Source organism: Anomalospiza imberbis, chromosome 10 (assembly GCF_031753505.1).
Source record: "Anomalospiza imberbis isolate Cuckoo-Finch-1a 21T00152 chromosome 10, ASM3175350v1, whole genome shotgun sequence".
NCBI classification, from domain to species: domain Eukaryota; kingdom Metazoa; phylum Chordata; class Aves; order Passeriformes; family Viduidae; genus Anomalospiza; species Anomalospiza imberbis.
Window position 1 is genome coordinate 9,367,403 of NC_089690.1, and position 24,248 is coordinate 9,391,650.

Genomic DNA, 24,248 nt, shown 5'->3' on the forward strand with positions numbered 1-24,248 from the left:
ATGAGTACCAGCCCACCCTGCAGAGCTGCCTGACTTCATAACGATTTAACCTCATTAAGCCATGTTTGCACAACACTTTGAGTGCACAAAGCATAATCTTGCTTTTTGAGCAGCCTTTGTGCACTCGACAGAGCACAGATGTAAAGGCAGCAGAAACACACATGGAAGGCAGGAGGGATGGGGTTTAGATGTGCCCACATAACCTCCAGCCACTGGAAGGGCCTACAGAGACTAAATATGATGGCAGCAGGGAGAGAGGGCAATAATCCCATCGCACACCAAGGGACAAATTCCACCACTTGTCTGGAAGCTGGGAGCAAAGCCTGCAGATTAAATGGTTCACCTCAGAAAGCTGCCTACAGCTGTGTTGTGATATTATCACATGCCTTGAAAGCTGCTCTACATGGATTAGGCATCCAAGCCTGAAACTACTTAGACAGTAAGTCTTAGACCAACAGTTCAACCAACAGGTTTAATATTACACACACTCCAAGCCAACACACTCAGAAGGTAAAAAAATATTGAATACTTTGAAGTCAATATTGTAACGTATTGACCCTGCAGGCAAATATTGACTAAAGGAAAAGGAGAGGGGGTCATTACATCATGCCTTTAATCGCACTTTAATTCAATATGTGCACTGTTACATACATGAACTTTTTGTCCTCGACAGAAAATCGACAAACCAAGAAAGATCTCATTGCATGAGATAATAAAACATGGAGTCAGCCAACGAAAACACACTGAGCAGAGTTAAATTTCATTCAGGTTTCCCACCAGAGCTTCTAAAAGCTGGGGTCAGCGTGAGCCCCTTGCTTTTGAACTTTTAATGGAAATTCTATCTAAATATTTTCTTACATACATTGACATAATGCAAACTGGCAGCTCTTGGGTTTGTCTTGCTCATGTATGAATCACCCTATCTCCCTCACCCCCAAAATATTCAGACCAAGAGAACTTGAAGATACAGCACAGTGATCAACCAATCTGATTTCTCTCAAATCACTGCTTTTGAATGTGCTAGACAAAATACCAGCCTAAGCCTGCACAGAAATACCTGCTTGCTGCTCTCTCCCTGGTTTATTTGCTAATTAAAGTGAAAGAGCATTGTGGATAGAAAAATACTATTCACTAGAATTCTGTTCCAGGTCCACAAACTGTTTTTCTGGTCTCATTAATTTTTATGACAAAGTCACAAAAGGAACATTTCACATTGTAAGTCTTATACTATTTCCCAAGGGGAAAAAAAAAAAAAAAAAGAGAGAAAAATGCCCTGAAAGGGAAAGAGAATTTAACCAGAAGCCATGGATTAAAAAAGTCTTGTCAAAGATATCAGAGGAAAGGGGTAGAGGGTGGATACCACATGGACCGCACACCATAGGCTACTACATATGGTCCACTTGACCTCCATTTTGTTGAAAAAATATACTTTTCCAGCAAAGAGAGACTTCAAACCTTGCCATGTAGCTCTCCATTGTGACAGACTTTTTATATCCTAAATTTCTTGGAGAAAAAAAGTACTTCTACAAACTACAATTTTTTTTTTCATCCCAAATTCTCTAACAGGGAACTTAAAGCTGCACAACAACCCCTTATTCTAGGCATACACTACCAGTAAAAGGTTAGGGTTTTTTAAAAGGAATTTACATAAAAATGTACAGAAGATTAAGCCAGGCATTTCATATGCTGCTATTAAAGCAATAGCTGCAGGGAGCATCTATTGCAATGAAAAATGCTGAAGGCACTTGGATGGCTTCTTTCACTCAGGATCTCTGGGACTCTTCCATTTAAAATAATTTCATCTGAAAGTGGGTGCAAAATTGTCATGCCATTCAAACTCTACCACTGCAAAGCTGCTCTTGGGAGATGTTTAGCAACAGGGAATGCAGTTTAGAATCAAGCAAGGCGTGTTTTATTATCCAGCTGAACCCTATCAGCTCCTCTCTGCAGCTACAGAGATGGGGTGACAGAGATGGAGACAAGAGCATTGTCTGAAATTACAGCACTGCAAAACGCAGTGAAGAGACCCTTTGCAGTGAGGAGCTCTCCTGACATCTGCAAGCAGAAAGGGAAAGGGCTGGGCACTCAGCCACCCAAACCCTCCTTGGGCCAATGCTCTGTGCCAGCGGGACAGGACTTGTTGTCACCTTACTGCAAACGACACAGCTGTGACACCACAAGCAGAGAGGATAACCTCCCTTTCATTTACCATCGTGTGGCTGTGAGAATGGCAGAACAGAATGGACCTGTGTCTCACCAGCTCTCTGGAAGCCTGGATCCCCTCTTGGAGCTCACGAAATGACAGAGCCATGAAAGGCAGGTCTCCCCCAGCACAATGGGCACACAGATGTTTTGGAGAAGGTTCAGCTCCTCGAGCTGAGGATCTGGCTTGTTTGAGCCCACCCCAAAATCTCCTGTGCATCAGTATGACGCTAAAATCAAAGGAGAGCAGTGGCACCCTGCAGAAGAACAAAGAAGAGGCTGTTTCTTTTTGTTTCTTTTTTTTTTTGATGATGATCTCATTCTCTATGACAAAACAGTTCAGAGAACTTACTTCCTTCTTTATCGAAAAAAATATAAACAAAAAGGGATTAGTAAGAAGGAGCTGGAAGAGAAGGAAAAGGCATTTTCAGCCTGTAAATGCTTCATAAGAACTGTCAACCCAGCAGGTCACATCAAGCACTTGCCCCTGGAATTAGAAAGTTGAGTTGAATGCATTTGAACAGTATGTGATGGAATACACTGGAAGCAAATCCCTCTTCCCTGTCTTCAGCAACCCTACCCAGTCATAGCACAAATCCAGAGACAAAGCAATTTCATTTCATACCCTAGCATATGTGAATTTTAGGGCCATATAACTGAAAAACGCAGCTCTTCAAGGATTAAACATCAGAAAGTATTTCTCTACCACGCAGACACACTCCTATTTATTTCCATCTCACCTTCAAGCATCATCATTCTCAGGAGGGAAGTCAAACATGAGCAAACATGTTAAGTCAACTTAAAATCAAATACCAGCGTTTTTATATTAACCTCTGTTTCCCACACTGTCTTCACCCTTCAGTGAGGTACAGAAGAGCTCAAAGCAAATTGCAACGTGTTTGCCGTACCCAGAAAACAGCCAACTACCCACCTGCTGCCAACAGGTCAAGGCAGTCCCAAGCTGTTCCCTCGTTAGATCAAACTCTTGCAGCAAATAATTACAGCTCTTTCCCATTCCACAGCCCTGGGGGTATCATGCTGTTGCTCTTATCTGCTAAGCAGTATTTAGCACCTTGCAAAAGTATGAAAAACTTGCATAAAGAGAGAGAAATGAGGCCTTTAACCTACATGCATATTTTGGTGCTATTGGCAGCGCTACAGAAGATCAGGAGTCTTCATCAAGGGGGAAGCACAGTGTCTGCCACAGAGGGTCACAGTTAGAGAGGGGACAGTCAGAGGGGCTGCAGACCATAAAGAGGTGGACATAAACCCAGTGAAAGTTGCACTGAAGCAGAAATTGGCACCAAGACTTGGGGAAGCTGCTGGAAACAGGTAGGGGCCGTCACAGACCTTTAACATACTCCTTTAATTGAATGACATGACCCAAATATTTCTGCTTCTCTTTGGCATGTGTATGAACACATACAGCTCAAGGGTTATAGAAGTGACCATGCTGGGATAGAGAGAGAAGAAAAGAGAGAGAAGAGAGAAAGACTGATTAGGAGAGAAGAGCAAGTGGGAAAGTGAAGGAAGTGCAGGATAGAGAAGTGGAGGAGAAGAGTTTAATAAAAAATAAAAGTGGAACCATGGAAAGAGCAAGTTTTTTGCCTGCTCTGGAGTCTGAAGGCAAAGGTGGTAGCTTTAATTCTCAGCTGAGGTTACTTTTCCACCAAAGGAAGCCAAGCTGTTGTTCAAAAATCCAGACAGTGTATTTTACTTATTTTTAAATAACAAGGCAAGTGCTTAAATTTTACTTGTGTGCCCTAGGGCCATTTTGCTTTCTGAAGACACAGTGCAACTGAGCATAAATCCATTAACTTGTTTACCAAGAAACCAAATTTTTTAAATTATCACATGATGGCCCTTTAGCCAACTGAAATGCAACTAATTGTCCCTTTTTTTGGGCAAGCAATAGCTTTTTTCTTCTCTAAAGGTTTTTCCTTGACATAACCTCACAAGAAGGTTCTGGTAAAAGGATCAGATCCTGTATCTTGAGAGCAGGACAAGTCCCCAGGGCACAGAGCAGCAACTTTTCCATCCAAATATTTCCATCCACCTAGTAAATGTCGCAACAACTTCAAAAATGAAAAACTGTCTGCCCAAACAAACAACAAACACCTCTAAAGGGAAACAATCAAAAAATGCTGCATGCTATCAAACCCCTCTGCTCCTGGTTTGCATGAAAAATGTCCCACAGAAACAACCCACTTCACCTACCAGTAACAGAGAGACCATCAGGAACAGCCTGGCCAAGGTTCCAAGAAATTTCAACTCTTCTTTGAACCATGTTTGCTCACCTTTTTGAGGTCTGTAGCACCTGGAGTGGTGGCCAAGGTCAGACCCTTAACATTCACATGGCAAATTGTGGGAGGTGGCACATGCACTGTGTCAGCATCAGGCTGCAGAGGTGCTGGCTGGGTCTGGGCTTTTGCTTTGCTCCTTAAATCACAATTAAAACCTTCAATCTTCATCCTTTCCTTAAGGAGCCAGGCTGATGTAAAGATAATAAACGTTGTGACCTTTCTTATTTAACTGCTCAAACTCAGGAGCTGGGAGATGGACCAAATCCCTAAAATGAGCAGAACTGAGATCAGCCCCAGTTCTCCAAACTGAGAAACAGCATGAGATCACAAGAGAAGGGAGGAAAAAACCCCCAAATCATCTTTATATGTTAATTCACCCCATACTAAAAGTCTAGGCAATTCCTCAACTTCCACAAGCATCTGAGAAACTACTGACAGGAATGGTGACATTGCAAAGTGATGCTTTCAGCAGTTCTAAGAGAATAAAAAAAATATTCCAAGTTTTTCACAAAAATAAACCATAACAGGCTATTTGTTACTTTCTTCTTTAAGTTAAAAGGTCAATGTTGGACATCAATGAATCTAAAATCCAAAATAACATGATTCTTAAAGTACTGTTTTACTCTAACCTTCGGGCATTTTGTCCCTTGCATCCACTGAACATTACAGAGACAACTACAATTGTACAAACCAATTTGTGCCTGGCTCTAGGTGAGGTCCAAAACAAAACTCATCTGTTCATTAAGAGCAGCAAAGGACAATTGAAGATGAAAAGCAGAAATATTTTCTAGAGTTCTCCATGAGCCATCAGCAATCCTTAAAATAGTTTCAGAATTATGAGGAGACTATTACTAAATTAAATTCTGAAAGCAGGTCTTTCCTGTGAATTGCATAAATTTTTTGTCTGCAGCAGCTAATAAATTCAGCAATATCCTAAAACCACTTTATGTAATTTTAAAGCCACCTTTTATACCTCAAAACAAAGCCAGGACACCTTCATAGGGTGGCATTTCATGTGCTGTGCACTGCAGAGCCCTGAGTTTTGCACACAAACCAGCACAAGCCCCTGAAGGAAAGGTGACCCCCCCCAGATCTGAAGGGAATGCTCAGAGATGGCTCTTGGTCAGCATGAGGCTCTCTCAGGCTCTCAGGAGAGCAGGAAGGTCAATCCTTCCATGGGAACACAAGGCAGATCTTCGTGCTGGTGGTGTTCTCCCAGCTTCCAAATTCCCATGAGCTGGAGATAACTATGCTGGCACCAACTAGGTCTCACAGATGACACCGCATCACTGAGGCACAGTAACACAACGAGCAAACCCACGCCAGCCCTTCATCACTTTGTGACAGAAGATGCTGTCACCCACAAGGCACCTACTGAAAACTACCTTAAAACCTGATGCAAGAACTCTGGAGAAGAATGAAAGAGCCCTTCTGTGCAAGCACTACTACTGCACCATTAAGATGGATACTTACAGGAGGAAGGAATTCTCCTGAGGGAAAAACACTAAATACTCAGGACAGAATTCACACAGCATGTACAAGATAAAACATTTAATTGCAGACTGAAGGACACAGGCAATGATATCCAACAGAACAAGCACACCAAATAAGGATTTTTTCACACTGCTGAGCAAGATACAAGCAGAAAAATACAGATACAAGCGGGGCACAAGTATTGCAATAGTAAAAATCAAGAAAGAGCACAGAACAATTGGGGACAGACAGTATCATGATGGAAAACAAAGGGAATATGACATTCCTTTGATGTATCAAAGGTGTCCATTGGAAGACTGAGACCAGACACAGTGGTTCCAGCAATGCCTGTGTCCCACCTTCTGCCCATGCAGTTTTGTCCCCATTCCTGTGCTGGTACCTGCTTACACTGCAGTGGTTCACAGCAGAGCTGTTTTCCTCTATGCCTGCATGAGTGCTTAGCAGAGCTTGTGAAGTACCAAAACAGAAAGTTCCACTGGGAGCTACTGTAAACTGTATCAATTTCTTTGCAAGACTCAAGTAATGAGCAACTTAAGAGAAGCTACAAACCCCAAACATATCAGATTTATCCACAGAATGCCATTACTAATACGGTCACATCTGGGAGAACCTCGAGGTGACTACTTACAACTTAGACCCAGCATGAACCTTTGTCATGCAGACTCAAATTCAACACTTGGCGGATGGATCTTCTACCCTTCATCCTACCCTTCATCAAGAGAAGATATCAAGCAGGACACAGAGGCAATGGCTGTGCTGCTGTGACTCAGATTCCTGGCTCAGAAAGCAATCTCTGCTGGTGGGGAAGAGTTACCAAGGCAGACTGCCCTGAGCTCTCTCAGCAGCCTCTTAGCAGTGAGGTTTGCAGCCAACATGATGAAGGTAAAAGGACAATTTCCGGTATTCAAGTCATCAATTGTTTGTATTCCAAGACTGATTCAAGAGGCTCTATCGGGAAATCAGCAGTCTCTGAATTTAAAGAGATGGGAAGTGACACTCAGCAGCTTTTGAGATGCATTTTTGGGTGTAGGATATCATCCTGTTCCTGAAATGAAGGTTTAGAGTGGGGAGGGACCAGCCTCTCTCTACTGCTAGGTCAGCCCCTTTTGTGCTATCCCTACTGTACTCAGTAATCCAAGGCTGAGTGAGCATTCCAGGCATTCAAAGGGACCTTGGGATGTAGTGCTAGGCCAAACACATACAATGTACTTCCACAGAACAGCCTTGAAATTTCTTCAACCTCCTTGGAAATAGAAGGAAGTCAATGAGACTTCAATTTTAGCCATCCAACTGTTTTGTTTATTTTTGGAAAGATTTCCAAAACATTTTCATCTGCACTTGGTTTCACTTTCTGTGTGTCTAGCATAATTTTCGACTGTCAAGAAATACTGTAATGAATTACAGTGTAAGATGCTTTTCCTGTTCATCTGGGTTCTAAAACCCTGTGTTGCAATACATAAGAAGTTAAAACAATAACCCAGTGAATCTGAGGGATCCTGCCATTTCATAAAGTTGATAATAAAGACAATATACAGCAGTAACTCCTTTGCTGCCTACATGTAACAGAACATGTGACTGAAGATAACCATGTGGGAATGTACTGACAGCTATTTGTACCCTTCTGAAGTTTATCTGCCTCACATATCTTCTGACTTTTATTTGCTACATTCACTGAAAAGTCCTGCTCTCTCTCTGCCTGGTCATCCCCCATAATTTGTGGTTCTTCTCCAAAGACTCTCCTGGTCCTTGGGGTTCTTTTTCATGAATAGAAATCCTAGATCTGTTTGCACAAGAATTTCTGGATCTTCTTTCCATTATCCGTCTACTTAAAGGTATCTTTTTTTTTTTTTCTTCAGTACACAATCAGACGCTCTCTTTTTTTAAGTTTGTATCCACAAATACCAGTGAGATCCACCAGGACAAAAATCCAGCGCCTCTAAATCTTTGGGGAATTGTCCCAGGTCCTGAATTCATGAACTGAAATGATCCGGAAGGCGACTTTACCCAGAGCATCTCTCCTCCCTGCAGAAAAGTAAACTCATTTTTCTCAGTAATTCTACTGGTATTTGCACATCTGTGTGCATGTTCTGCAGCCACAGTCTTCGTTACCTTAGTCCTTCTCACACAATGTATCTTTTATTTTGTTTTAATCCCATGTCTCTTTGCTACACAGCTTTCTTTGCATACCATAAAAAAACCAAAACAACTTCTGGGATAAGGATGAAATATTTATAAAATATTTATATATGGATTAATAATCATAAACCCTGCTCCAATTTTGCTTAATCAAGCTTTTAATCAACCTTCTCATAAGCAGCTTTCAAATATATGCAAAAAAAAAACCATTTTAACAAATTATGATCTAGCAATCAATGCTCTAACTAAATCCAAACCTTCTTAATCACCCCAGTACCTTAACACCCAGTTTAATGCACTTGTCTGAGGATTTGGCTCAGTCTATTTCTCTTTCAGCCACCAGCAGTTTGGAGCAACCTGCCCTATTCCCAGGGGAACTGAGGGGAGCCCCACGTCCTCAAGTTGTCCCACCAATTTCAAGAGAAATGTTTGGTGGAGAAAAGCTGACTCACTTCAGCCCTCTGATTCCACTCAACCCTGCACTTGGAAATTGGAAGTGATGTGTGTTTCCGCACACAACCCCGTGTTACCTCAAAAGAAGAGACAAATATACTGCACACGCTGCAGCTCCCAGCATTACTCAGGAGCCTACTGTGGGGCACAGCAGGGATCTGGATTTGGCAGAGATCTGAGCATTCTGCATATTTCAATGAATCTGCAACCACAAGCCCTCAATAGGAAGAAAGAATATGTACCTCTTTCTAATCACTGCAATATGTCTTTTTCCCTCTCCTAGTGACACAACAAAACATGCCCAGATTAACCAGCAGGTAACAGGAGAGACAAACACATCGTGTCTGATACTAAAGTAAAATTTGACCAAGTGTTACACGCAATCCCACTCCTGGTAGATCTTATTTTTACCCAGATTTGACTCCTGCAGTAAATCTAAGCAAATTGCAGTTTATGATCATTTGACATTTGAATCATATGTCAATGTGTTTCTGTCTTTTTCTCTGCAGGTCTGGTGTCTGTTCAGCTTAAATAGCTTACAAAGAAGGAAACATAGTAATTTCATAAATTATTTTCAATAAAGAAGTCCATACTCATTTCAAAAGTAACTTTTGATCCAACACTAGTTTATTCTTCAGTGTTTATCTTAAGCAAAGATTTACAAACTTACAAAAATATTCACTCAATTTACAAACTCTCCTGACACTCTGTCCTGCAGGGACCAAAGGGATTTGCTGAAGGGTCCTGTACCACACTTTGCTAGAGCAAATTTCACCCTGCAGTCCTTAAGTGGCCAGGGAGACAAAGCTGAATAGAAGAAGGACTATTTACAATTTAAAAATCAAATATAAGTGCACAGAACTTTGCAAAATGAAAACATCTTAAGTGTTTGCAAACTACACCAGGAAAGAATGCAGGTCAAAGGAGAGGAAGACCTGGTGGTCTCCTGAGATGGTAGAGGACATCTTGGGGCTACCAGGGCTCTACAGGTGCTTTTCAAGTGCAAGATTCTGGAGCTCATACACCAGGACATGTCTACTAAACTGTCCAGGTCTAAGAAAAGCAGCCCTTTTTTTTTTCCTAAGAAAAGCCTGGAGGCCTACAGTGGACAAGGGAGAATTGTATCATTATTTAGCAAAACATTAGTTGACTTTACCAAAATGTGTGAAATAGGCTTCTTGAACAGAGATCTAGGTCTCAGTCTCTGCAGATCTGTTCCCAAAAACTACAGCTCACAAGGAGCTTTGTGCTAAGCAGAAAGGTCGTGCTGCACTCTTCCCAGATTTGGGTCACAAAGAAAAGTTCTCTTCTTTGCTTATACCCCATTATGACACTTAGAGAAATATAATGTGTTTGATATTTTTATCCCATTTCCCTTAGGTCCATTTGATTAAAATTCACCAACAGACTGAATGGATTTAAGGGAAACATAAAAAACAGGGGGCTGCACACTGCAGAAGTCTCATTTGTTTAGGTCATGGGGCAAACACTGAGAAGAGTTGATGACTGCATCTATTTATGGCCTCACTCCAAAATTCAGACAACCAGTGTCACTGAGGACATGGAAACCAGGGCAAACAGTCTGTAGAATATATTTCTATTTTGCAGTGCACCAAAGATGTAAATTACTTGAACTTAAATTATTTTGTAAAAGACTGTAAGAATACAGGAATGAAAGAAAAACACAAGTGAGAACCATGTTAGTTATTAATATACAAATAAAAGATGTACAGAAGCTCTGTCAGTACAGCCCAAAGCACTGCTTTGAGATCAGCAGCAAAAGACAAACCTTCAGAAATACTTCCCCATAATTTCTGCTGCATCTTTTCCCATCATGGCCTGACCTTTCACTAGAAGGAATTGTCTGCCTTGAAATGTGCCAAATTCCATTTCTACTCCTACCAGTAAGCAGCCTTCAAACATGACTGCACCAGTAGTGAACATTACCAGAAATACAAGCACCACTGGCAGAGAATGCCCAGAAGAGGTTTGGAAAGTGTGAGAAACATGCCTGGCATCACTGGGACACACAGGTCACCTGCCATGCTGAGATCAGAATAAATCTTTAAACCTCTGCACCCTGGGTGAAAACATTCAGGCTTGAAAATAGTGCAGTTGTTTTCTGCAAAATCCACACGACCTGAGAATGGTTCTGCTGTGCCTTCCTGCCTGCAGCAATTTGCTAGAAGACGTGCAGAAAGGATCACAAAAGAGCATTGACTGAAATGAACTCGTTTAAAACCTCAAGCTACCCTGAAAGCTCTACAAAGGCTGTAGAAACTAGGTGCAGGCCAGAGCCATCTTTTACTCCAAGGTTATGCTGAATCATCTAAATGGAGTACAGTTTGTTCATATTTCTGCAGCTGTTACATAAATAACCCTATTTTCCTTCTTTATTGGAGCTGATCTCTTTTAAAATATACACTCACAAATGTGAACAGCAAGCTCACCTCCCTACTGCTATCATTAAACAATAACGAGGAGCACGGCCGTTAATCAGAAACAGACTCCAATATAAAATCCTCTCAAAACCAGACTGGCCCACTTAAAACATATATCCCTGGAAAAGTTTCCAACTGCTGCAATATCCTACTGCGAGCTCCATTAAAAATACAGCTCTTCCCACAGCCAGCCCATGCTTCCTCTGCTAGTGACACTCTGCTGCTGGGTAGTTCTTCATGATAGATTTGTGAACTACTTCAGCAAAAAAATTCCTTTCCATCTTTTACTGAGGATGTAGCACGGGTGAATCCATTGACCACATCTGATAAGAGGAGGCTGGAAACTCCACAAAGGTGCAAAGACAGTAGCTTATCCCTCTGCTTGTTGCCTAAGATGCTTCAAAGCAAAAAAAACTGTCACAGTCTTGAATAAATTATCAATGAATGCTCAAAGACAATTTAATTCTCCAAAATCTTCTGAAATGCCCTGATTTAGCTGTCTGATAGAGGAAGTGTGGGCAATTAATGTGTTTTTTTTTGTAGAAATTCAATGTGCTATACACCAACAGAGAATTCTGAATTAGGTTCTGCATTCTCTGTTGATTTTTGGAGATCTCCTGACATCATGAGGATGCCAAGATATGTGGTTTGCTCATGTTGGGATTTTTTGGTGAGGTTTTTTAAAGTGTTTTACATATGGGCAAAAGGGATGGAAAAAATAATAATTTCTTGTAACCACGTTTACATTTGGAATAAAAGCTGTGTTAACTCTTAACACAATTTTGCCCTCATGAGAGATTCAGCCTTGCCAGACCTGGACACGCTCTTAACTTCTAAAACAACACTTTGTCATAATAATTGCAGCCATCATAGCAACTTTTAGAGCCAAAAGTTCACAGGGTACCTCCAAAACATGTCAAAAGTCTCTACAAGCACAAGATTGAGGTTCCCATAGGGGCTCTCCTAAACACCGAAGAGCTGCAAACAGCAACAGCTTTGCAAGAGAGTGAACACAAAGAAGTGACCCCAAAGGACTCCCAGCACTGGTTTTGGACCTAAGTCTGGAAATTCCTGAAAAAATTTTAAGTCAAAGTACAGATACCTTAGAAAATTTCACATACGCTGATGGACTTATTACCCCTGCTTTCTCCAACCACATTTCATGGGCTAAAAACCATAGTACCCTACGTAGTGCCACAGGAGCCAGTGGACCACAGACTGAAAATCACTGAGCAAGATGCTCAATTCACACCAGGACAAAAAAGTAACAAGTCCAGAGAGATTCAATTTGCACACAAGAAACTGTCCCAGGAATTTGTGACAGGAGATAGATCTGGGTGCCTTCTGCCAGCTGCAGGTCTGTGGGTTGAAGTCCCCTGTGCCAGAAACTGAAGAGAAGCATGTCCCCAGATAGACAGAGCCCAGTCCCAGCCAGGAACAGGTTGATGGAATTAACTATTTCTAAATTCCCCATCAGGATGCAAATTAAGGACTGTGGCCACATCCGTCATCACTACATATATCCACAAGCCCCATGTGTGAGTGACAGGGCTGCCATGGCTTTGCAGGCTTTCTGGCAGAAAGAATTCTGAAGAATTCTTGTTCACACTGATACTTTCTTTGAATACTTTCTCCAAATGGCTTATGGGTAAGAGAACAAAGCAGATTTAAGCACCACAAACCAGCTCACTGAGTGGTTCCTACAGCATCTAAAACCCACATAGATGTGATCAGTAAATGGTCAGAAGCCAGAGTTTCAACACTTTAGAGGACCTGTGGGATGACAGCACTGTCATAAACCTCCAGTGATTCAGATTACAAAGTGGAAAAAGGGAGAACAGAGCTCAGCTTAGGATCTCTCAAGAAGACTCTTTCAATTTTCTGTGAAACAGAATGGCATTTTTTCCTTAATTTTGCCTCAAAACTGCTATTGCAGAGTACAGTTAATTTTAATGGCTTCAAATTGTCTTTCACCTCTGCTTTTTTTATCCATTTTATAGCACTGTTATAGTACTCTGTACTTGGGTCTAAATGACATTACAATTCATTGGCCACATTGCACAGTATGAAATCAACTTTTAAAAATGGAAATTATGTCTTGGATGTCATGATATTGTGATGATAAGCAAGAGCAAGAAAAACTAAACCCACACCAAAAAAAAAAAACCACCAACTTTTATCTTCATTATTAGGGGTGGATAAGCTAATATAATCATAGAACATTTCTAACCAAGCCTGTTACTGGATCTTATCAAACTAAATGAGCCGAGCTTGGATGGCAAAGTAAGCTTACAAGAGAAAAGTTCCTTTGGTCATAATCATCATGATTTGGCTTCTGGAGCTTTACTTTCTGTTCTGTTGGCTTACGGCATAGTAAAAGTACAAATAAGGCAGAAGAGAAAGCTCAAAAGGCAATGAGAAGAAAAACACAACTTACAAGGTACACTGTGCTCATCTGACAATTCCCAGCATCCCATAAATACCAAAAAATAATTCAGCCAGTGACCTTCAAAAGACGATTCCTTTACCCATGGACTGTGTACACAAGGTCAAAGTTCCACTCGACTTTAGCCTGCAGTAGTGGTGTATTAGCTATTCAGCTGTAACTCCCATAATGACAGGAGACAGCTGAGATCTGCTCAAATCAAATTACAGCTCTGATTATGCAAAACACTGTGGCTTTGAATTTTCTAAAACCAGGTCTGGGTGCAGTTTGAAGACGTCTGCTCCAAGATTTCTGAAAACAAGCAATTAAAACAACAGGAGGAGAACTAGTTTATTACTCTACTTATATTTAGCAAAGAATACTTCAGGACAAATTATAGATACAAGTGTGTCAACAGCTGAATACAAACACTAGAATATTTTGTAAAATATATCTCATACCGTCAGGGAGTTGTTTACAGGACAAAGCATCATCAAGATCTCTGGCAGTTGATGGGTCGATGGTGAAAATGCATTCTTTCCTATCCAAAGAAAAAAAAGAAAAGAAAAATTTATCTCCCAGTCATGAAGAAGGTATCAAAACACAGAGCCCATCAGAGACATCCAGACAACAACAACCATGTTTTCAGAAGACTCTGCTGAAACATCTTCCAATCTAATCTGAATTCTAAATCTAATCTATTTTTAAAAAAACAGTTTAGACAAGTGAATCTTCTTGGGCATTTTTTCATTTTTCTTTTTGGTTTAACTGCATGGTCTTAGTAGCTTTCATTTCATTACAGCTATTCCCTCACAAAAACTAAACAATTTAGCCCATCAAGTTCACTCCAAAGAAACAAGCAGGAAAAAGTCTAGATGCCTTGCAGCTAGAGTAAAAATAGATTGTTCCTAACTGCTAAGATAAATGGAACACAAATAACCCTCATGACATGCCAAAGAGTAGATGTCACACCATCTGACACTCCAGGAGCACAGCTAGCACAGAGCAGAGGCAGTGAAATACATACAAACTGAGCTGAATGTGACAAAAATGAGTGAGAGTTTTGGTCCCAGTAAAGACACCCAGGAGGACTTTACAAAACCTACACTACCAATTACGAACCAAAGGGAAAAGCAGGTTCGGTAGGAAAAAATGTGAAAGTTACAGGAAGGGCAAGCTCCAAATCAGCTCATTAGATCTTACAAATCATCTTGGTGCTCAGGAAAAGCTGAACATCCTTTTGCATGTATTGTACCAGCTGGCACCTGGAATTTGCAGCCCTGCCTTGGAAGGCTCACATATGTATGTCCTGTAGCAGTGGGTGGCAGGAACACTGGGAACACACCAAGAAGGATCACAGATATGGTCTATGGCCATACAGTTGGGACAAATAAAGCATCTGACTCAGGAACCATCACGTTTAATAGAGCAGAGCCTGGCACCAGTGAGACACAAAACCTGAAACATTCAGCAAACAAAATTTCCTAAACTCCTGCTTCAGGGGCCTCCCTTCATCCCAGGCTGTCCTACAGCAACTTCTTTCCCAGACCTCTGGACTACAGCAGAGTTCTCCAAAGCACTGTGAGGAATGTGAGACCAGAGCTGAAGAGCAATGAGGTCAGTACAGTAATGGGTTTGCTGGCTTATTTTGCTTTTATCTTAACTTTTAGAGTAAGTTCAGCCCCTCCCTAGTTAAAAGATCCCCGAGCACAATGGTATAGGCTGAGGCTGCCATGGAAGAGATCAGACCACTGCTTTTCTTCTTTTCTTTTTGCCACAGAAAGACTCATATCATGATGGCAACTCCCTTCTAGAGATGTGTAATGCAAACACATACTATTTTTCTCACAGCATAACCACTGGTATTACTCCTGGGGTAGGAGAGATGGGAGGAGAAAATTACAGCAAATTCTTAAAGGAGCAAGTGTACATGAAATTAGAAAGTCTTTTTGTATGGGTGCTATCTCAGTGAGAGCAGTGTCCCCAGATTTGCAGACCTACCACTTCCATGCTGAAATGTTCTGGGTGGGATTTGCTGGTGTCAGACAGCTGGCAGCATCTATCTATGTAATTCCACCAGGCACACTAAACAGAGATTTTTAAAGACATAAAAATCAGTAAAGCACTTCACTGCCTTCTGAGACTTTGAAAATCTTTTGGAATATGCTGGCTTTCACATTGGATAGCAAAGCTGCCTTAATCCCCAGATGCACATTAGTTTCTGATCCTTTGCATGCATCTAAACAAATAAAGAGACTGTGACACTGAAAGATATAAAATCTTCTAACTGTACCGGGACTTTGATCTGTTGGTGCCAGCACTAAAAAATCAACCAATTTTTAAAGGTTTGCAAACAACCATAATTCCATAAATGTGTACTCTTTAAAATTCCACATAAGGATGGAATTTCAGGATACCACCACTCCAAGGCACCATGTAACTCTCTTTAGGGAGCCATGCATATGCAGACAGACACTCCTATACTACAAACAGTATGAGGACACACACATGTGCCAGCCTGCATGTATTTATACCAGGTCTCATTAATGCACAGGGTATAAAGTGCCCTCCCCAGCCATATCCAGTAAATCTTTAAGTTATTTCATTTAAAGGAGTCAACTGAATGGACACAAATGGCTTGCTTCATCTAGCAAGTGAGCAAGAAAAAAAAGTTAAGACCTGCTTCAAAGAGAATGTAGGTTCCTGTGTCAGGGGAATACAGAGCTTATCCCAGATGTTCAGGGCCTGCTACCACAAGCATCTGCTACCCATTGTGAATTGTAGCTCCAGGCAGTTAAAAAATTAGCAGATTGGTTTCAACAAAGTGCATATTTGCAGCCTGCCCTAAATAGAAGTGAGCAGAAAAACAGGGGTGCCAAATATTTTGCCACATTTATACAATGGTAGCAATGGGCTGTTTTGCTGAGATGTATTTGGCCAGTCAAGTCTAGTGCAGAGGCCAATGGTGGTCCCAGTTCAGAGAGTCCAAACCTGTAAGTCTGGTGGGGCAGCCCCAGCCTCCCTTTGTGCTCAGCTGCCCTTGGGGACAGGCTGGCTGGCTCTGAGCCGTCTCTCAGCACAGGAATGGCAGGCACAGGCACAGCTTACAGCTGCCTGAGATCCATGAACTCACAGATGCAAAGCTGAAGTGAGGTCCAAATTCTGATCTAGCATTTCTCACCAGCTCAGATATGTTTAACCACCAGGCTCAGATCTGCTTCTCCTTTAGAACTATTCAAAGGACTTGGACTTGTAGCTTGTCACAGGCTGTTTATTCTGGGCACAGACTGCAAGGTGAGGTGAGAAAGTCACTGAGCAAGTAAAACAAGGCATGATACTCCTTGGCATAAGGATACTGCAGAAGTGTTGCAGAGCCAATGGCCAGGTAGTCAATGGGACAAGAGAAGCCAACCTCGAAGCAGAGCTCCAAGTCCACATCAGTAAGATAATCCTGGCACACAGGCCTACACCTAGATGAAATTTTCTGAGTGAATTTCAGCTCACCAGTAACAACATTATTAAGTGTGATTAATTATATTTCTGGTTTTCAGTTTTTATTACTGAAGAAGTTTCAGATGACCACAGGAACAAGGGCTGGCATGTGGGATTCATGGAATGATGGGACTGCAGCTCTGAGCCTGAGGGCAGCACCCTGCACACATACTCCTTCATGTTCCCAGCTATCTCCTCCTGCTCTTTCTCCAGGCCCAGTGGTATCACTTTTATCTCCAGGATGCTGCAGAGAGCTGTCTCTCATCCTGGAGAATCAGGGAATGCAGTGGAAGCAAGGGTAGGAAAGGCTGGGTGTGGGCAGCATAGCCTGCCTGCTGCTCTGCAAATTGTCCCCTCCCTTGGCACCTACACCAGCCACCCCTGCACACACCTCCAGGAGGACCCTGGAGGCAGCTGGAAAAACCACCTGGATGAAGAAACAACACTGCCCTCAGCTATGTGGCAAGTATGGCCTGTGAAGGGGAAGGGGCTGACCAAATTCCTGCCCTGACCATACTGTGCAATACCCCAAAGGCTGTGGCACGAGTGATCTCAGAGAGATCAGACCACATTTCTGACTGTAACCAGTAACAAGATCAGCCTGCAGAGAGCTGTTTCATTAAACCACAAGGGACAGAATCTTTCATGCACCTGCTGAGGAAGATGTTACTTAAATCCACAGCTACAGGCACACACTTTTGCACTGACTGACTACAGGCATACACAAACTGGCAGTGTCTCCAGCCTCTGGAGGGCCACCAAGGTGACCTTGTGGGTTAAGAAGTTTGGTCATCCCCCCCCCTCCCTTCTTTCAGGGCCTCAAAGGAAGCATCTCCCATTGTCATCACACCTAATAAAATCTGGTTTATTCATTGTCAAAACATACATGTAAAAGTAATGAGATGATCTAAGTCCACTTGTTCCAACATACACACAACTTGGTTAAAAGAAAATGGTTTAAGAGATAGAGACACACAGAGTCAAGAGATTTTCTGGTCCTCATGCTGGAAAGGACTGGAGATACATACATGCCTTTGAGAACCTCTCAGCATTGGTCAAAAAAAAACCCCAAAACATTTCAGTGTAGAAAGTTCCACTTTTTAGAGAACCATCTTCAAGAAGAACAGATGTCTAATGCAGGTTTGCAGAGGTGAACTTGCTCTGGCATGGAGTTTCTGCCAATGGAAGAACTCCTTTCCTCCCTTGTCCTTGTTTCAGAGGTTTCGAGCACCAGAGCAAGGCAATGCCTGCAAGACTTTGGGAGGATGAGGGGAACTACTCACAACTGACCACGGTGGACCTGCAAGCAAGAGTCAGGAAAGCAGGAGCCACCCAGACTGCCCAGACCCTGCCAGGCTCCAGCAGCACTGGCCAAGCCACCTCTAGCCCCACGGCAGCGACAAGGGCCCTGCTAAAGCTGGCTCTGTCTGGTATCTTGCAAATCAACCGCCTGAGGAAAAAAAATTACAGAATAGAGCACTTAGTTTATTGCACAGTAATGACAGTGTCAACCTATACAGGCTGGTATATCAATCCTAATTTAAAGAAAGCTAATTAAGTGCAGTGCTCTTTGCACAGCTTCAGGAAGACTAATTAAAGCAGACAAGCATGTCTGCAGAGCAGTTAGTCTTTTTACCTTTAACAGGACCTAAAATAAATGGCTAGTGCAGCAGTAGAGGTAAGATAAGTAGTTTGTTGGTAAGCTGGAATTACCATCATGGTAATTAAAATGTTCACAGATCACAGGACTGCAACAGCAGTTTGTTTTACTTTGTGCAAATACATACATCTATGTATACATCTATGCTAAGGTATTCGCAGGAATCAGCAAAAAAAACACTGCACAGTTGGTGCCTCAAAGACTGGTACAATATATCCATTTCTGCCAGTTAAACTGCTCAGAATTAAACATATCACTTAGTTTGACCATAACATATGAACACCTACGACATCAGGAGATTACAAATTCCAGTGGTCAGGGCTCACTCTTTGCTCAAGAGAGGCTATCAGGACGAAGCACTGCAATGGTAAGCCATGGGCTCAGGCTGTATTAGAGGCAAGGTTTCTGGCATGACCACCCAGCTGGGCAAAGCTTGGGTGTTAACAGTGCCATTTTCTTGCTGCTTGGAGAAAAGTACCAGTTTTGTACACAGTAGACAAAGGAGCACCCTACAGATCCTCCTGTATAACTCAGTGATCTTCCCAAGCAGCAGCACAAAGATGAGTCAACTCACCAGTGGAGACATGGAGTCCAGATTTTCACCACTAATAAATGCCAACAACATGAAATACCAGTCCAGAGAACTGCATGTACCCACCAGAGCATCAGAGGTTTCTTCATGAAGCAAGACATTGTCCTTATCAGCTGGTGTAACCTCTCATGGCAGGCAGAGGCCTAAAGAAGCAAAGTATGACCCAGCTATTCAGGAACCAGGCAAAGCAGATGATGGAGGAATTTCACCCCAGGCAACACAAGCACAAGTCAGCTGGCAGCCAAACCACGTCCATGCTCCTGTGTGACACAGATCACCACTCCTCCTGGTCCTGGCAGCAGCCACCACCATCTCAAGTCACTCGGGCTGAAGCCCCAGCTTTGGCATTTGTCTGAACTTGGACTGCTCAAGAATGAGGCTGTGGGCAGAGTTTAGACTGCCAAGTCTCATGAGAGAAAAAGAGAGATTCTTTGCAAGAAAACCAAAGCACCTAAGGAAGGTGCTGAGCAGGGAATCTCTGGAAGTCTTTCAACAGGAAACCCATACACAGGGGCTGGAATAGAAGGAAATGGAAGGGAAGGAAATGAAGTGGAACAGAATAGAACTGTTTCAGTTGGAAAGGACCAACAACAATCATCTGGTCCAGCAATTTAGGGCTGACCAAATTAAAGTATGTTGTACTTAAGGGCTTTGTCCAGATGCCTCTTAAACACTGACAGGGTTGGGGCATTGACCACCTCTCTAGGAGACCTGTTACGGTGTTTGACCACCTTCTTGGTAAAAAAGGGCTTCCTAATATCCAGTCTAAACTTCCCCTGGTGCAGCTTTGAACCATTCCCACCTGTCCTGTCACCAGGGAGAAGAGATCAGCACCTCCCTCTCCACTTCCCTGTATTAGGAAGCTGATAGAATTAAGGCACCTGAACTTAATTACCTTATTTATCTCCCACCATTCTGTCTCTTCTCCCATGGGCAACTTTCAGACCAAAGCAGTGTCCTGTGATGTTCACTAGACATTTACAAAGACCAACACATCCAAAACAACTACAAAAGAGAACAAAGAACACACCAGAAGCCTGAAGGTGGCTGAAACCTGCTGTCTGTGAATTCCAGCATTCAACCAGCTCACTGGCTATATACACTGACACCCTGCCCTGCCCCAGGCTCAGCTGGCCCACAGTCCCTCCAGTCATCCAAAGGCTCTTGAAGCACCACGCTGAATCTTTTGCAGAAGCATCAGCCATTTCCAAAGTCCAGTCTGCTTCAGCTGGAGGTGAGACAGGAATGACCATTGCTTATTAAAGTTTCGTCAGAGCAAGCCTTCTTTAAACTTGAGTATGTCAGTGCTAAGACATTTACAGTACGAGTGACTGCATGTCTAGACACTTGCAGTGCATTTACATTCTTCCAGGGACTCCTTAGATTGTCCTGTTCTCTCCACTTTGTGAATACATACAATAGCCTGGTGGGAGTGAAAGCTCAGCCTCCTGGTTTACCCTTATTAACTCCAGCTCAAAGCTGGCATTTTAAAATTAAGCATATCAAAGGCACTTTTAGAATCTTAAAGCTCTTCAGGTCATTTCTAAGACCCTGCTGAGCACCATCTTGCAAAAGCTAAGCAGACACCATTTCTCAGAGCTGGAAACAGTTGTTTTAATTTGAGAACAGGCATCCTAGAGCTGTCAACTCACTCCAGTGAATGCTACTGACATTTTTTCACACAACGATTCCCTTGTTATGGCAACCACAGAAATCAATCTCTTCTTCAATCACAAGTAAACCCAGCTCGACCACAGTGTCAGTGCAGGTTTGTTACAAAGTGCCAATAAGCAAAGGATTAATCTGCCAATATTCATCACTCAAACCGGGATGGAGTACCCTTTCTCCAAGAGAATTTTCAGACCAATCACTGCCTGAGCATTTGAGACTTCAACATCTCACTCCTAAAGATATTTATTACTTGTAGTGTCTACCACATTTGTCACACTTGATGCTGGCAGATTTTAGTTAAAACCCAAGAGTGGCTGCTTCCAAGACAGCCTCTTAAAAGGAATATATTTTAAAAATATGCCTGCAAGACAAGTACCCTGACAAATCTCTGATGGCACTCTGAATGCCCTGTAACAGACTGACAAAGATACTTGACACATCACAAAACTCTTTTGGCATGGTGCATAAATTTAAAAATGAACTGTAATTATAAAATAATTGGAAGCAAAAACTAATCCTTCCAAACACTGAGCGTTATAAACCCCCTAAAAATCCAGCAGAGCACAAAATGCATTGAAAGCCCAACTTCAAACCAGCACTACTCTTTTTAATTTCTCTGTGTTTATGTTTCAGCTGATGTCCTGTCCTGGTTCAGAAAACAGACCTCAGTCCAAGAGAGCAGCTGACAATGACTCCTGGTGTATTACACATCTACAACAATAAACTTTTACATTTTCACCAGGGACTGCTCACTGGATTGCTGAACCAGAATCAATTATTCCTTCTATTTATCCTTCTGTTATTTCCTCCATATTTATGGCCTCCAAGTAAGAGGGAAGACAGAACAAAAAACACTGCAGTCTTATACCTGTATAGCTTGAAAAGCCAAAATACATTTATAAATGAGATCAGAGTCTCTGGGAGGCCAAGTACCAGCAGTATTTCCTACAGGTCATGCTGTAATTGTACCACAAATATAATGAGTTCTCTGCACCATCACTATCCCACGCAAGAAAGCAAAGTGTAATTGAAAATGCACTTGCATTATATAAACTATTTTAATCATAGATGCACAGGGCGAGAAATGGAAGAGACATTAGGTCATATAGCCCCTACAGGTCAGAGCCAGGCTGCCCATGACAATACATTTGCAAGGACTTTCTCCTGTATGTTTTCAAGCATCTTTAGTGATGGAGTTTCCAGCCCTTTCTTTAGCAGTCTACACAACAGTCTATTTTGGGTTGGACAGGAAAGGCTTCCTCTTTGTTTTACCTTACTTGTCCTTATAACACCCCTTTCTACCCTCCCACCATCGTAAATGATTCTCATTTTTTCATTTTGGTCCACATATTTTTAACTATCAACTACTATATCTTTCACAAACTTCTAGTTTCAGTGTTGGCAGATACACATTGAACAGTTAATCCTTCCTTGTAAATCAATCTCTTATCTCCCAGAATATTTTTGCTAGTCTTTTCCAGACTGTCCCACTTCTAATCCATGCTGTGATATCTCCAGGACAACTCTGCCTCATACACTTGCATTTGGGCCATCTATATTACAATTTATGGGTTCGTTGGTTTTTTTATGGAGTGATCTGAGAATAACCTGGTAACAAAGATCCAATCACCCAAAAAGTGAGACAGATGGACAGGTTAAAGCATGTTTCAGATCACTCCATCAGAGTGGAACCACAAGGAAAATACTGTTCCTTGTAATGACCAGCCTGTCCTTGTGATCAGCTCTGAAATACCACAGGGAAACACCACCTCACCAGCTGAAGTAGTTCTGGCTTTCTTCAGCTATAGCACCAGAGACAGATACCTGGGTTGACACCAAGACTTGGACACTTCATCTCTTGTCCACTCTGTGCTATTTGACCTATAGTGAGAGCAGGGCACCAGCAAAGCACTGTGATATCAAGAGGCAGTATTTGGCACACCTGAAATGCACCACTTAACATATATAAACATGAGAGGCTATGGCACTTTCCTCTGCTGCTCATCAAAACCTCACCTTGTGATCCAGTGGAATCCAATAAGAAACACTTATTTAAGATTTTATCCTCATCTCCTTCTGTTACTCCCTCCACTTCTCTCCATAAAATAAGTATCCAGGCAAAAGAAGACTGTATGTATAACAACCTAGGTACAAAAGTTATTACTATTTTCCCCAACTAAACAGATTTCTAACAAAGTAAGGTTAGGTGTGATGGCCTACAAGATCAGAAAGCAAAAATCCTGTCCAACCACACACCACCAATTCTGCTTGAAGGTGCACTTCCAGTGATCACATGCACCTTCCTATAAGGAAAAAGGTGAAGTTGCCCTGTGTCTCTGTACACCAGGCACTGGTAACAGCATCTGAGAGCACAGAACATGCATCATTTTGATCAAAACAGGGCCACCATAATTGTGGTAGCTATACTGTAGTAGAAAATACTATGAAAACAGAGAGGAGGACCAAAGAAGCCAACCAGAAGCAAGGAGCTGAATCACATCACTGGCAACAGCACCTCGAGCATATTTTCTCCAGAGTTTTACTTACTCAGCTAATGGCAGAGAAAGGAGCTAACATGAGTTCTCCTCATCCGTCCAAGAATGGTACAGTCCCCCAGCCTGCCTGGAGAGCAGAAGTAGCCAGAGCAGGTACAGTCACCATCACCAGGTTCTGGAATCAATCCTATTGCAGAGGAACTGGATCTGATATACTTAGACACCACTGAGTAATCCTTCGTATGTCACCTATGTATCTAATCCAATGTATCTCTCTATGGAGAACATTTAATCAGTCACAGAACAGCTCAGTGAGAGCAGAGATCATAATCTGGCCCTTTTTATGTCTCCACTCCAAGATAACAGCCAGTTCTGAAGCAATGTTGCTTATACATTTGCTAAACAAGTCATTTCTCAGTTTCCATCAGAAACCAGAGCATATTTACATATCCTATTATAGCTGAGTAAGACTTGCTCTACTTAACACTAGCTTTTTGTAGTGGAAAATCTCCAGGAAACAAGTTGTTTAACAATGTTTTATCTGCCCTGCACTCATTCCTAACTAAAGTTGTCCACCTGCCTTGGAAAGACATCTGTTTCAGAGGCTGACTGCTTTCCTCCAACACCCCTTGCACAGCTCAAGACTGCCATTTTACCATCACCTCTAGTTTTATCAGCCAATAGTCTCCTCGGGCATCTACAGCAAAGACCATGCTGTCAAACCCTTACTATACACAGTGCTAATCCCTGTTACCAGCTGTAACACTCCTTGAGAAAGAAATAAATGCAAAGTAGAGCTGCAGTGCAGGTACCAACAGTGCTGCAGAGCCTCCCTCCCCAGTGGGCAGAGGGACACAGCAGAGCACCTCTGCTCTTCTTCCCTT

General features: G+C 42.2%; 1 protein-coding gene across 1 annotated transcript in view; it reads right to left on the reverse strand.

Annotated features, from left to right (window-relative positions):
• The window catches only part of DIS3L2 (DIS3 like 3'-5' exoribonuclease 2), a 179,789-nt gene that overhangs the window by 74,462 nt on the left and 81,079 nt on the right, over positions 1-24,248 (reverse strand). Inside the window, 1 exon segment of the mRNA XM_068200544.1 lies at positions 13,916-13,995. Coding sequence (XP_068056645.1) covers positions 13,916-13,995 — 80 coding nt within the window.